This window comes from Epinephelus lanceolatus, chromosome 6 (assembly GCF_041903045.1).
Source record: "Epinephelus lanceolatus isolate andai-2023 chromosome 6, ASM4190304v1, whole genome shotgun sequence".
Classification (NCBI taxonomy): domain Eukaryota; kingdom Metazoa; phylum Chordata; class Actinopteri; order Perciformes; family Serranidae; genus Epinephelus; species Epinephelus lanceolatus.
The window spans coordinates 3817948-3830784 of NC_135739.1; the positions used below are offsets into that span (position 1 = coordinate 3817948).

Sequence of the window (12837 nt, forward strand, 5' to 3'; positions counted from 1 at the left end):
AGCATCTTTCTTGTTGTTTGATTGCTCATAAGATTGATATGACCAGTGCTGTTATAATGAATTCAAAAGGGTTCCTTACAGGTTGTAATTTTTGCACGTGTCGCTTAGGTATCGTAAACAGATGGAAGAGATGCAGAGAGCGTTCAATAAGACCATCATCAAACTGCAGAACACCTCCCGCATTGCTGAGGAGCAGGTCAGTTTACATGGAGGCAATAAGAGCAAGAGAAGCTGAAGCATAAACAGAAAGTAGTTGTGTGTTTGTCTGATAGTAATGACCAATAAATGACAACCTTGTGCTTTTCAGGACCAGAAGCAGACAGAATCCATCCAGGTGCTGCAGAGCCAGCTGGAGAACGTCACTAAACTGATGCTCAATCTCACCGCTACAGTCGGCCAGCTGCAGAGAGAGGTAACGTACCTGTATTGGTGTATTTCCTACTGCTTACATAGTGCTTACAGATTCACACCACTATTTTGCAAACAGTTCAGAAATCATGTCTGTTTATTATATTAGTTTTGAGAGTTTAAGCTCTGCAGTGCCAAACACAACCAGAGTCAGACACATGTTAGGTTTCCTGCTGGAAATGGTCTCAACATCAAAGTGTTTGATGTCATACTGAAATTGAGCAGACCACATGGAAGTGGGGCTGCACAGCACCTTTGTAAAGTTTCATCCATCCATCCATCCATTTTCATCGCTTATCTGTGGCCGGGTCGCAGGGGCAGCAGGCCCAGCAAAGCACTCCAGACATTCCTCTCCCCAGCAACGCTTTCCAGCTCATCCTGTGGGACTCCGAGGCGTTCCCAGGCCAGATGAGATATGTAATCCCTTGAGTATGTTCTTGGTCTGCCCCAGGGCCTCCTACGACGTGCCCAAAACACCTCCAGTGGGAGGCGCCCGGGAGGTGCCCTAACTACCTCAACAAATATGTGACTCATTATAATATTAAAAGCTCCTCCAGCAAGCTGGTAACTAGGACATTTGGAGACCATGCACAGCACACAGTTCAATTGTCCCAAATATTTCTGTAGGTCATTCCCAGAACTGGCTATTTTCAGTCCGTTGACTCCTCAAAATTTTAAAGTTTCCATGTTCAGTGGCTGACATCAAAGGTTGCCCTGCTGACCTTCGTTGAGAGCACACAGTTGCAGTACAACTTCCCTGGCAGCGTAAAAAATCCTCCCCATCTACTGCCAATGACAAGAGGGAATGTTGTGCCCAGCAGGATTGAATTACATTGGAATTATATAGATGTGCGAATGATAAATGCACGAGTAATGTGTTGAGCAGACACAGCTGGGAAAACATTAGATTTTATACAGCAGACAAGAACCAAGGATAAGACTGTTGAATGTGAAGGAAAATGTCCCAGTAGCACATCAGTGATTCTATTAGAGATTGTAGCAGATCCTAATATAAACCTATCCATCATTATAAGTGAAGAAGAAGTCAGAGACATTGAAGCAGATTATTTAAGTCTTTTTTTGCGGCAGGTAGCTCAGGTTATTGGTAAATATAAACAACAAGCTTTCAGCTCAAAGCTTAATTTGGATGATAGTTGAATGGGTGAATATATGTTAATTTATTCATGAAAAGATAATAAGTGGATCTTGAGGTATATTTATTTATTTATTTAGTTAGTTAGATTCCAGGGTCAAGGATGAAGTGCGTCAGCAATAATGCTTTCAGATCTTTGCAGTAAGATCATACTTTAGTACACAGCGTTAAATACACAACCTGCTGCTAACACATTTGATAATTAAATCGTTCTTTGACATCTTAATGTAAGGAAAGGAATTAAAGACCCCCTCCAGTGGAAGTCAAGTTTTTAACCAGTTTTTTATATGCTACAAGACATATAAGCAAAGTAAGCAGTCAACATCATGACTGAGCATTTCTGCCTTGGAACTGCAGTGTAACAGTGACAGATTCAGAAACACGAATTTTGACTTCCTGGGTTTATTATGCAACAAACCCAAAGAACTGGTCCCATATTGCTGCGGTGACACTCGGGCTATCAGAGGGGAGGTTGTATTTTGCAAGCTAAGTTTCCCTTGTCACTTCAACTTGTCAGAGTTGGCGATCAGAGCAAGTTTGATCTAACATTAGCAACACATTATTAGCTGTTTTATAACAAAGTGAACTAAAAGGCTTGTGTTATCTATTACCGTTTAAAAGCAGACGTTCATGTGATTGATGAGCGGAGTCAAAGGTCAGCAGGGCGGTGATAACATAGGTCAGCACATGCTAAATGAGGCAAAGGTGTACAGTTACATCAAAGACATTTTAAGGATTGAGGAGATTATTTTTCTCATATAAAAAAATAGAAATATCTAATTCTGATTAACTTAAATGAATTTAAAGCGGTTTAATCAATGTCCAGAGAGAAACTTTAATATGCTCGTACAAAACTGTCATGTTTTTTAAAAGAAAGTGATTTTCAGACTTGTTCAGCTGTTCACAGTTGTCATCGTATCGTTGTTTGACTTCCTCTGCAGGTATCAGACCGTCAGAGCTACCTGGTAGTGTCTCTGGTTCTGTGTCTGTCTCTGGGCCTCCTGCTGTGCCTGCAGTGCTGCCGCAGCTCCACTCCTGCCCCCAGCACCAGCGCTGCTGTCCTTCCCAAGAGCAACCACTACCCCAGCCCCAAGAGGTTTGTCAGTCACACACACTCCTGCAGTGCATTAATGGGATATTTTACTTCTGCTGGCTCTTAATTCACTGAGTTATTTATATTAATGCTCTACTATTCTGAGCTGCCATCTCTTCTTCTCTTTCACCCAGTTTTATGATTCTGCTTTTAACCTCTTGCACTCCACCCCATTTTGTAGCAAAAACGCCTAAAATGACATCCCCAAATTAAAATGACTGTAGCGTCTGAACTGCTCTGATTACATGCATGCATGAGGTCTTGCCAGAAAGAAAACTCCCTGAAGTTTCTTGTGAAAGTGAAACACAAGAAAAACACTCTAGGTGACACAGAGACAGAGTAATGGGCCTCTGAAGTCAGTAAAAAAAAAAATTGAAGATTTTTGAATAACTGTCTGTGGCTTCATCTGAGCAGGTAAATGACAGTATGGGGCTGTAGGCACACTTATCAGTGAACACTCGTTTCAAATTTGAAGTCGATTGCTCAAAGTATGACCATTCTACAGTGTTTTTTCCATGAAAAGATCCAGGCGGAGCTCCAAATGACAAGTCGGTCACTCGGCTTCAAAACAGTACTATCAGTGATCAAACAACACTCAGCCAGCTTCAAACATTATTGAAATCAGGTGTGATTATGATAGCTGATGTTGTTTATGACACAAACACCATATAATATCACCAAATGAAGCCATATGAAACGTGAAAGTTATGATCCCACTTTCTAGATGGTGTATCTCAGCCAAAAATAGTGGTAGGAGTGAGACTCTTCCCTTTTATAAACCAGCTAAGTCCCCGCTAACAGCTCCACATAAGATCGCGAGTAATCTTTTAACTTTTCCCATCGAAAAACGGCATGACATGACTTGTCACCACTCATCGCAATTTTGGACTTTGTGTGTTTAGGCTGCTCTGGTGCGAAATACATAAGAAATAAAAGAAAAACAATGTTATTTTTGAAAAGCAGAGAGCTTCCTGAATCTGGCAATACCAAACATCACATGGTTTGATGACGTAGTGCGCCTGGGAGATACCATTTAACAGAGGAGGGGGGGGGGCGAGGACGTTGGTGTCCTGGCGGAGTTAGAGAGGTTGTTTAAATAGAACTTACTATGTCACATCCTCCCTGCTCGTGTTATCTGCTTGCCCAAGGCTGTCATTCCTGTCCTGCCACTAACTGTAGGACACTGGGTAGAGACGACGTACCAAAAACACAAATGTCAATCTGATTCTTCTTGACAGATGCTTCTCCTCCTATGACGATATGAGCCTAAAGCGCAGGGTGACCTGTCCGCTTGTTCGCTCCAAGTCGTTCCACTTGTCCTCTACAGAAGGTAAGAGCCGCCTCCTGTAAACACACACATGATACTCAAGTCTCTCCTCACACCTGCCCTCTCTGTCTTTCTATCTATTGTGTTTCCCTCTCTTCTTTTGTCATTGTAACATTGATACTACAGTCATAGGTCACTGCAAAGATCATGTTATCGCTACTGTCAACCTTTTCAGACTAGTTGCGTCAGACTGCTGCAGCTCTTTCCGCATAACTGTCCACAACATCCTAGTACTATCTAAGTCTTTCCTCATTCTTTCTTTCTTTCTCTCCAGCTCTCGTTCAGTCTGTATCTCTGCTGTTTCTTCTCACACATGTTGCCATGCTTAGTGGCTGCAGATATCCCTGGTGTTGCTGGTGCCTCAAGCAACACAAGTCCACAGGGAGAGGCTGGTGCAAGCAATAAAAGAATAAAGTCTTTGACTCATGAAACCTAAAACTCCCCCTGCTGTTCATTATCCCTCAACTATGTGTGTGTGGGTGTGTGAGTTTGCCCTTGAGGCTGAGAGGCTGTCATTGCCAGCTTGTGCCCACTTGCAGGCTTAAGGGATATAATAATAGAGCATGGTGCTTTGCTGGCTCATGGTAGACATTTGCAAGTAGTAATCAATAATAAAATAACACGCTTTCCTGTGATTTTAGATCAACCTTGTTTTTAGTTTTAGTCGAATGACTTGTGTACTCTAATGTGTAGACGTTAAGCCATGATTAGAAAATTGATATTTGCAGTTGCATCTTTAATAAAACTACTTGCAAGGTCACTTCATGCTTGTTACATGTATGTATTCCTGTTTGCCATTCCATCATTAACCTGGCCCCTCTCTCCCCTCCCCAGTAGGTCCAGATGACTTGTACATTGTAGAACCTCTAAGGTTTTCTCCAGAGAAAAAGGTACAGTGTTTGTTCCGACTGCTGCTGTTGGCTGTGACGGCCGCCTTATTTTAAGTGCTGTGTGTTTTCTAGTGTCAGTCAGTGTGTACAATAAGTGTTACTAGAGCAGTGAATGGCTTCCTTCATCAGTCACTGATTTCTGTTCTCAGTGGAGTAGCCGGTATAAGGGAGCAGGTGTTAAGATTCAGCCCACTCCAAATACCTGTTAACCACTTCTTTGCGGACACGTGTGGGCGTATTTTCTGACTTTGAAAATGAACAACAAAATTAAAACACATCAGAGATCTCTTCTCTGGTGAAAATGTCTGGTGAAGTGAATAAAGAGTGGTGTACTGTGGACTTAAATCACAGCACAGCACTAGGTTCAGCTATAAGCCCCTTTTACACAGCCTGTTTAAGGCAGGAACGTTGCGCTGTTATCCCGCTTCGCCATTCTGTATAAAAGGTACAAACACAGGACAGAGGGACAGAGTAGTTCCGCTTTTTAAAACGACAGCGAAGGAAGTAACAGAGCTGAATCAGCGCCTGTGTAAAATGTGTGAGCCTGCAGGATGGGACGGGTGTTTGGGTGTGTAACCCACCACCAGGAGATTTATAAAGCAGTTAGCACCTAATTCAAAAACGAAGACCAGCAACTGAAAATGTCTGCGCCTTACCCTCCAAGCAGAGGACAAGATCATTCGCCATGTAACCAGGACAGTAAATGAGTGTTATTACAGGGTTTCCCACACAATTTGTGGCTCATTGTCTCCTCTACTCCAGGCACAGACAGAGCAGCAGAGCATGAAGCGCAGTGAAAGAGAAAGTTAATTGTTAATTCATACAGTTTTAGTTAGTTTTAGTTATTGTTTAGAAAGCACTGCCTGACAGATATGTTAAAGCCAAGACACACCAAACTTCAGAGAACTAGCGGCGACGAAAGCCCCGTGCTGCATTGCCTCACGTCGCCTGTGTTAGGCTAAAAAGTTGCACATGAACACACTGCAAAGACTTCCACCGGTAGCCAACAAGCAAGAACGTTCTGCGCCTGCCCGAGAGGAAATAACTCTTCACACCAGCAGACGGCGGTCGTCTGTCATACAAAAAGGGAAACCGGGAGACCATCTTGACGCTAGTTAGCCAGTTAGCACATTAACAACATAATCAAATGTTGAAAGAACAAAACACATTTACTGTGCGCCAGTGAACATAACACAAACCATCAGGAAACATTTCTGCTAAAGAGCTCAATGGCCAAAGAAAAACAATCTCACCTTATGTGACAAGTTCGTTTTGGTCTCACTTCCTCTTGACTTGTCCGACAGTGCAGGACAAACCGCAGTGACGATGGCCATGGACGCTCACCGATGACCCAACATTGACTGACAGCCGACTGTCAGCTTGGCGTGTCACGGCCTACATATGTCACAGTAGATGCTGACCCTGTTGTATTACACATCACGCCCATCACGCCTCTTTTGCTTCCAGAGCGCCGCCGTGCTATCTAAAATAACACACGGGAGCATTATGCCAGTCTTTGTTGCAACAGTATTGCAGGATCTCTGTGTAAAAAGGGCTGTGAATATTTGTAATTTTAATGTTTGTTTCCATCAAATCCCAGATTCCATCATTCCCTATGAAACTTTCCCACCCTTTGATCCATTTGTGTGACCTCAGTGTCTGGCAAAAAAGTGGTTGATATGGCTTTACATTATTAGGTGTGTCGTGAATGTCTTTAAATGTTTTTAGCTTCTCCTCTCTCTTTTTTTTTCCCCTGTAGAAAAAGCGTTACAAGACAAAATCATTGGACAAGGTTGAGATCCTGAAGCCAGTCGATCCCTCTGCTCCGCTCACAAACGGGGGTCCAAACTGCAACGGCTTCCTCCCATGCCTCCCTGCGCCACCACCACCACCCCTGCCTCCTCCTCCTCCTCCTTCTCTCCCACCGCCACCCCCTCCCTCTGCAGTGGAGGTGTCATCACTGCCCACTTGCACCTCCAACAAGGAGTTCCCCTCAGAGACCAGCAGCTGCAGCTCGTCCACGCACTCTGAGGAGTCCTACACGAGCCGCCTCCCCCCTCCCTCTCCCATCCCCTCTGCTGGCCTGTGCAACGGACACAGCCTGCCTTTCTCCCTCCAGCAGCATCCCGCCAAGTCCCGCCAGGAGAAGCGCTCGATGAAGCGGCGGAAGTCGCGGCAGACGGAGCTGCACTTCCCCGCCATGCGAGGGGGCAGCGTCGGGTCTCTGCCCAGCCTGCAGCAGCTTATGAAGGGAAACAAGGAGATCAGCGTCGGGACCATCGGGGTGACAGCAGTCACCGGACATGTCTGAATACTCACACTTTTACACAACTTTATATTCACACACACTCACACACACACACACTATATGGTAGCAGACTTGTGAGGAGATGAGGTCTTAACTGCATCCCAAAGAACCACATTTCCCATGAGCACCCAGGCGCACCGTGGAACTCATTCAGTCCTCATTCACTCCTGTCAAAGAGCTGTTTACGGTTACGTGCCTTTATATCTGTTCTCGACCTTTTAATGCTAAAAATCTAAGAACTGTGGACGCGGACAGAGAGACACTGTGGTGGGGACTGACACATTAATACAAGTCAAATCCATTGAAGTGTGTTCAAGATGTTTTTTTCTACTGGATAAGCACATTGTCCCATGACAGGTGAGCACCAGTAAGCTTTGATCCCCACTCTGAGCACAGTGAGGAGAGGCGCTGGCCTCAACTCAACGTTCCTGCACGTACAGGGGGCATCAAGAAGTATTAGGCTGCTCTATTGGATGAAATGTGTCGCTGTGAGAGAAGTGTGCAGAGCAAGACAAACTACTTCTCTTATCCTTATTTCCTTCTGTCTTTCATTGCCATCTTTTTCCTCCATTCTGTCTTTATTTTGCATCCTAACATGACTGCAGGTGTTTGTACGGGACCAGAGTGCTCAACTTTCATTGTACACCAGACTCTCTGCTCCTCTTCCTCTGTCTCTGTCTCTGTCTCTGTCTCTGTCACACTGTCACAAACCAACCACCAGAGCTGAATGAAGAACATGATTTTACCTGTCTGAGTGTGTTAGTCCTTTCAGTTTAACCTCCCGTCACGAATACAGTTGCAGCAGTCTGTCAATCCTACGAGTTCACGATGAACTGTGCCTACTCAGTTAGTTTGGGCTGGGCCCGGAGAGCGTGCTCACATACTGTTACAGAGGATATCGTGACTGCGAGGAAGGTAAAGGGTTCAAACAGGCTTGAGGCAAGTTATGTTTTTTTTCTATTATTATTTTATTATTTCTTTCATCCATAACTGAGCCACGTCCCTCTCTTCTCGTTGCTGGTGTGGTGTGTTGAAGTTATTCTCACAACCATTGTGGAGGCATACGCTTCCTGTTCAGGGCACAGTGTACTGTAGGAGCACATTGGGTTGCGGAGCTGAATGTTTACTCTTCTGTCACACACACACACACACACACACACACACAGACATCCTGCTGGGACCCTGCAGCTGAGTCTGACAGACCAGTTTTATTATTTATCTATTTATTTATTTAAATGATTACAGATTTTTTCTTACATAACTTTGCTTTCCAGTCTCCCACTCCTGCAGCGTCAAAGTAGTTTATCCATGTGAGTATGTTACGTAGAACAGTGAAATGCACTTAACCGTGCTGACACGTGGCGATGGTGAATGGCTCGACCACAGACATCTTATTTCTCCTCCTCCTAATATTTTTTCAGTTTGGGCTCAAGCAGCCCCTTATTCTGTCTGCCTCAGCCTGAAATATCAGACAAGTATGATAGCAGTCACACGTCCTGCAGCAGCTTATATATCCGACAAGAAATAAAGTGTTGATTTAGGAAACTTCATAGGATCGTCATACTGCTGCGTTTGTATTTGTCCAGAGCTGCTGGGTGGTTGGAAGTCGTGGAAAGGGCTAAACTGAATGTTCATTATTGTCCTGTCTTCTGTGTGCTTGTTTCAGCGTCTTCGTCAGGTCGCTAACTGACAGATTTTAACTCGCCCTGTTCATGATTACATGTCTGACCTACGTTAACATTCAGTTTAATGTTTAAACAGCGTAGGGAGTTGCAGATGTGAGAGGGCTGTTCCTTTTTAGATAATATTATGTATGTTTTTCTTTATTGAAGCAGTTTCTGACAGGCTCTGTGTGGTTGGACTTGTGCATATTTTGACAGAGATTTTTCTTCTCACTCTCAAAGACGCATCATTACCTCTTCTGATCAGCGCCCTCTTCACTTATCTTTACCCACGAGGTCACCTCTGACCCCCATTGCACGATTTTCTGTGACTGTGAAGAAAAGTTTTAATATGCCTGCTTTTATTAACCACTCTAACATGTTCCCATTAGGAGCTGGAAATGCTTTGTCAGCCTACACGCCTGCTTTCCTGGTCTAGCTGATCCCTTTGTGCATCCTCACTCTCATTTGTCGTACACTCTCGTCTTTTATTCACTTGTCATTGCTCTTTGACTTCATGTGTTCACCCCACCTTGAATGATACTCGTGGTTTTTGAGGAGGATGTGAATTGTTGAATAAAGGGAACGCAGCAAAGATGGGTAAACTTGGAACACTATTAATGTGATTCTGTATGTTCCACAAGCCGAGCAAATCCTGAGTGATATTTTTTAACCCTTTTTGAATGTGTTATGGTCTTATGTTCGTGTGCGTGTAAACATGAATGCATGAGAGAATTTATTTGTTGTTGATCTCGTGTGTGTGTGTGTGTCTGTGTTATGAGAAAGACTACTTTGAATCTACTTATCCCGTAACACAGCGACTAGGCAGAATGCCCTCGGAGAGAAATTCTAGCTCAGTGTGCACTTTGTTTGACTCCTCACGCCTTTTTTTTGTTTTTCTACCTTATATGTCAAGTGCTATCTTTTCTTCCTCTATCCCTCTCTTTCTCTCTGTGATCACTCTGAAGAGCTGCACAGTATTTTTGAGCAGGAGTGAGTTACTACAAACTTGTAGTGCCATTAGAAACTGTGAATTTCTAAATAAAACCTTTTTTTGTTGTCTTTCAGTTTGTCTTTGACTTTTGTTGTGGGTACCTTCAAAATCAGCCGCAGTGTGGATACAGTTTATCAATTATTATTCAGTCTTAAATCCTACGTAGTCCATACAGAGTGACCGACAGTCACAACCTAAATGAGAGGGTGATGCTCAGAAACTGATCATGGGAGTAAAAATGAAGTTGATACTTGCAGCAGAGAAACTGGCTGATTAAAAACAGCACTTAAACTGATTTTTCATTTCATTTTTGTCCACTCTCGAGGACATTATCTCTCACTCTGTGAAGGCCAGTTTTTCCTAAGTGGCCAAGGAAGGATGGAAGGAGGGAGGGAGGGAGGAAGGAATGAGGGAAAGAAGAAAGGATGGAAAGAAGCAAGGAAGGGAGGAGGAAAGAAGCAAGAAGGGAAAGAAGGAGGGATGGAAGGAAGGAGGGTTGGAGGAGGGACAGAGGGAAGGAAGGAGGGAAGGAGGATTGAAGGAGAGAAGGAAGGAAGGAGGGTGGGAGAAATGAATGAGGGAGGAAAGAAGCAAGAAGGGAAAGGAGGGTGGGAGGAGGGACAGAGGGAAGGAGGGAGGGAGGATGGAAGGAAGGAGGGAAAGAAGGTTTGGATGGAAAGAAGGAATGAGGGAAGGAAGGACAGAAAGAAGCAAGGAGGGGAGGAAGGAAGGAGGGTTGGAGGAGGGACAGAGGGAAGGAAGGAGGATTGAAGGAGAGAAGGAAGGAAGGAGGGCGGGAGAAAGGAATGAGGGAGGAAAGAAGCAAGAAGGGAAAGGAGGGATGGAAGGAAGGAGGGTGGGAGGAGGGACAGAGGGAAGGAAGGAGGGAGGGAGGATGGAAGGAAGGAGGGCGGGAGAAAGGAATGAGGGAAAGAAGGAAAGAATGAGGGAGGTAGGAATGAGGGAGGAAAGAAGCAAGGAGGGGAGGAAGGAAGCGAGGAGGAGCAAGAAGGGAAAGAAGGAGGGATGGGAGGAGGGAAGGAAGGAGGGAAGGAGGATTGAAGGAGAGAAGGAAGGAGGGCGGGAGAAATGAATCAGGGAAAGAATGAGGGAGGAAAGAAGCAAGAAGGGAAAGGAGGGATGGAAGGAAGGAGGGTGGGAGGAGGGACAGAGGGAAGGAAGGAGGGAGGGAGGATGGAAGGAGAGAAGGAAGGAAGGAGGGAGGGAGGGAGAAAGGAATGAGGGAAAGAATGAGGGAGGAAGGAAGGAGGTAGGAAAGGAGCAAGGAGGGAAGGAAGGATGGAAGAAAGGAGGGAGGAAAGAAGCAAGAAGGGGGGAAGGATGGAAGGAAGGAAAGAAAGAAGGAGGGAGGGAGGAGGGACAGAAGGAAGGAATGAATAAATGAATGAATGAATTGCAATGTATTTTTTCCCTGGGTCTCAGGAGGACATAAACAAGAGAGGAAGAGCTCAAAATAAGGTCGTCACTGGAGCGTTTCACTACGACTGCAAAACAGGTTTTAGGAAGTTGAGATGGATGACCTAAATGCTCTTGCTGTAAAACAAAATCCAGCAGGGCGTTTTTGGCTCCATGTACGGCATCACTCATGACAGGGTTTAAGTGCTGTTACTAAGTGTGGTTACAGTTGGTCAGTTATTCCAAGAACTGGAGAAATTTATGAAGGATATGTTTCACAAAAGAGTGCTTTACAACAGTCGTCGTCTTCATTAGCAATATTTTTCAGGTCCTAACCTTTCTACTGTTGGTTGTGTTGGTGTTTTGTTCATGCAGGACACAGAGGCACTGACTCCACACAGATATTATACTATATCTGTGGCTCCGGAGCCTCGTGCGACCCTTTAGCCCGTCTCCAGTGGCTCCCTGTGGCTTTAAAAAAATAAATCATATGGTAATGAATAACATTTTAATTTTTATATATCATTGTAGTGGGCTGAAAGAAATGTTTACATTGTCTAACGGTAAAATTTTTTTTTAATGTTTTCAATTCAATTCAAATCATTATTTATCCTGAAGGAAATTCTTGTGCCAGATAATGCTTCAAATTACAGTTACACTAAGTACAGTAACCACCATTTTAACAATTCACAACCAGACAAATGGACAATAGTGTATTAGATATCTGGCAAAATACATAAATATACAATATAGATGTGTTTCAAGGAGCAAAAGCAAAAACCAGTGCCTAATAGAGTAACAATAGGAGTACGACAAGAGTTAATAAAAATGAACTAAATGGTGAATAGCAGACTGCTCCTGATAATAATGTTATATCAAATACAACAATGACAAGTAGTATTGCACATGACTGAGAAAATGATATTGCAAGTGAACATGAGTCCTCCTTGCTGGTGTCAGTCTACAGCCTAATGTGCTCTGACAGGACCCCAGAGTGGCGTGCAGGGAGGGAAAAGGCGCTGTGCAGATTATTGAGTAGTTTTCTAAGTGCTGTTAAGTGCATCTCTGGCCTGGCACCTTTTCCCCTAATGTTTCTGAGGTCACGTCTGAATGAGCCTCAGTAGTGGTGGCTAATGTTGAATCTTCCCAGTGAGGCTAGCCAAGGACTCCAAATCCAAAAATGTCACAGTCTCTGAGGAAAATAATAATAAGGAAAATAGAGACATTAATAACAATTAATAATGGGTAGACAGATTCATTTGTTTTCACCACCAGCTCTGACCAAATGTTAATAAAGGGCCCTCTGCTGGTGAGCCACCTTGGGCTAAAACATATTAAGGAATGCTCATTTAGATGTATTATTATTATTATTATTATTATTATTATTATTATTATTATTATTATTATTATCATCATTATTATTGGAAAAAAATGGCTCTTTTGATAGTAAAGGTTGCTGACCCCTGTACTACAGGATATTAAAACAAATATTAGACCTGTGTAGCATGTTATATTTTCTTTAGACAGAATCTTGACTGTCAGACATACCGGTATCTAAATTGTTTTTGCTACTTCTTTTAAATCTTT

At 43.7% G+C, this 12837-nt stretch overlaps 1 protein-coding gene across 7 annotated transcripts in view; it reads left to right on the top strand.

The window, feature by feature from the left end:
- The window catches only part of suco (SUN domain containing ossification factor), a 53532-nt gene extending 43625 nt beyond the window's left edge, over positions 1–9907 (top strand). For 4 of the 7 annotated variants that reach the window (XM_033621177.2, XM_033621178.2, XM_033621179.2 and 1 more), the window contains 6 exons: positions 109–196; positions 308–412; positions 2503–2657; positions 3893–3984; positions 4816–4871; positions 6631–9907. In XM_033621177.2, coding sequence (XP_033477068.2) covers positions 109–196; positions 308–412; positions 2503–2657; positions 3893–3984; positions 4816–4871; positions 6631–7182 — 1048 coding nt within the window. In that variant the 3' untranslated portion in view covers positions 7183–9907. The remainder of the gene's footprint in view (positions 1–108; positions 197–307; positions 413–2502; positions 2658–3892; positions 3985–4815; positions 4872–6630) is intronic. The other 3 variants (XM_033621180.2, XM_078168483.1, XM_078168481.1) reach the window with 2 other exon arrangements.
- The last annotated feature ends 2930 nt before the right edge of the window (positions 9908–12837 follow it).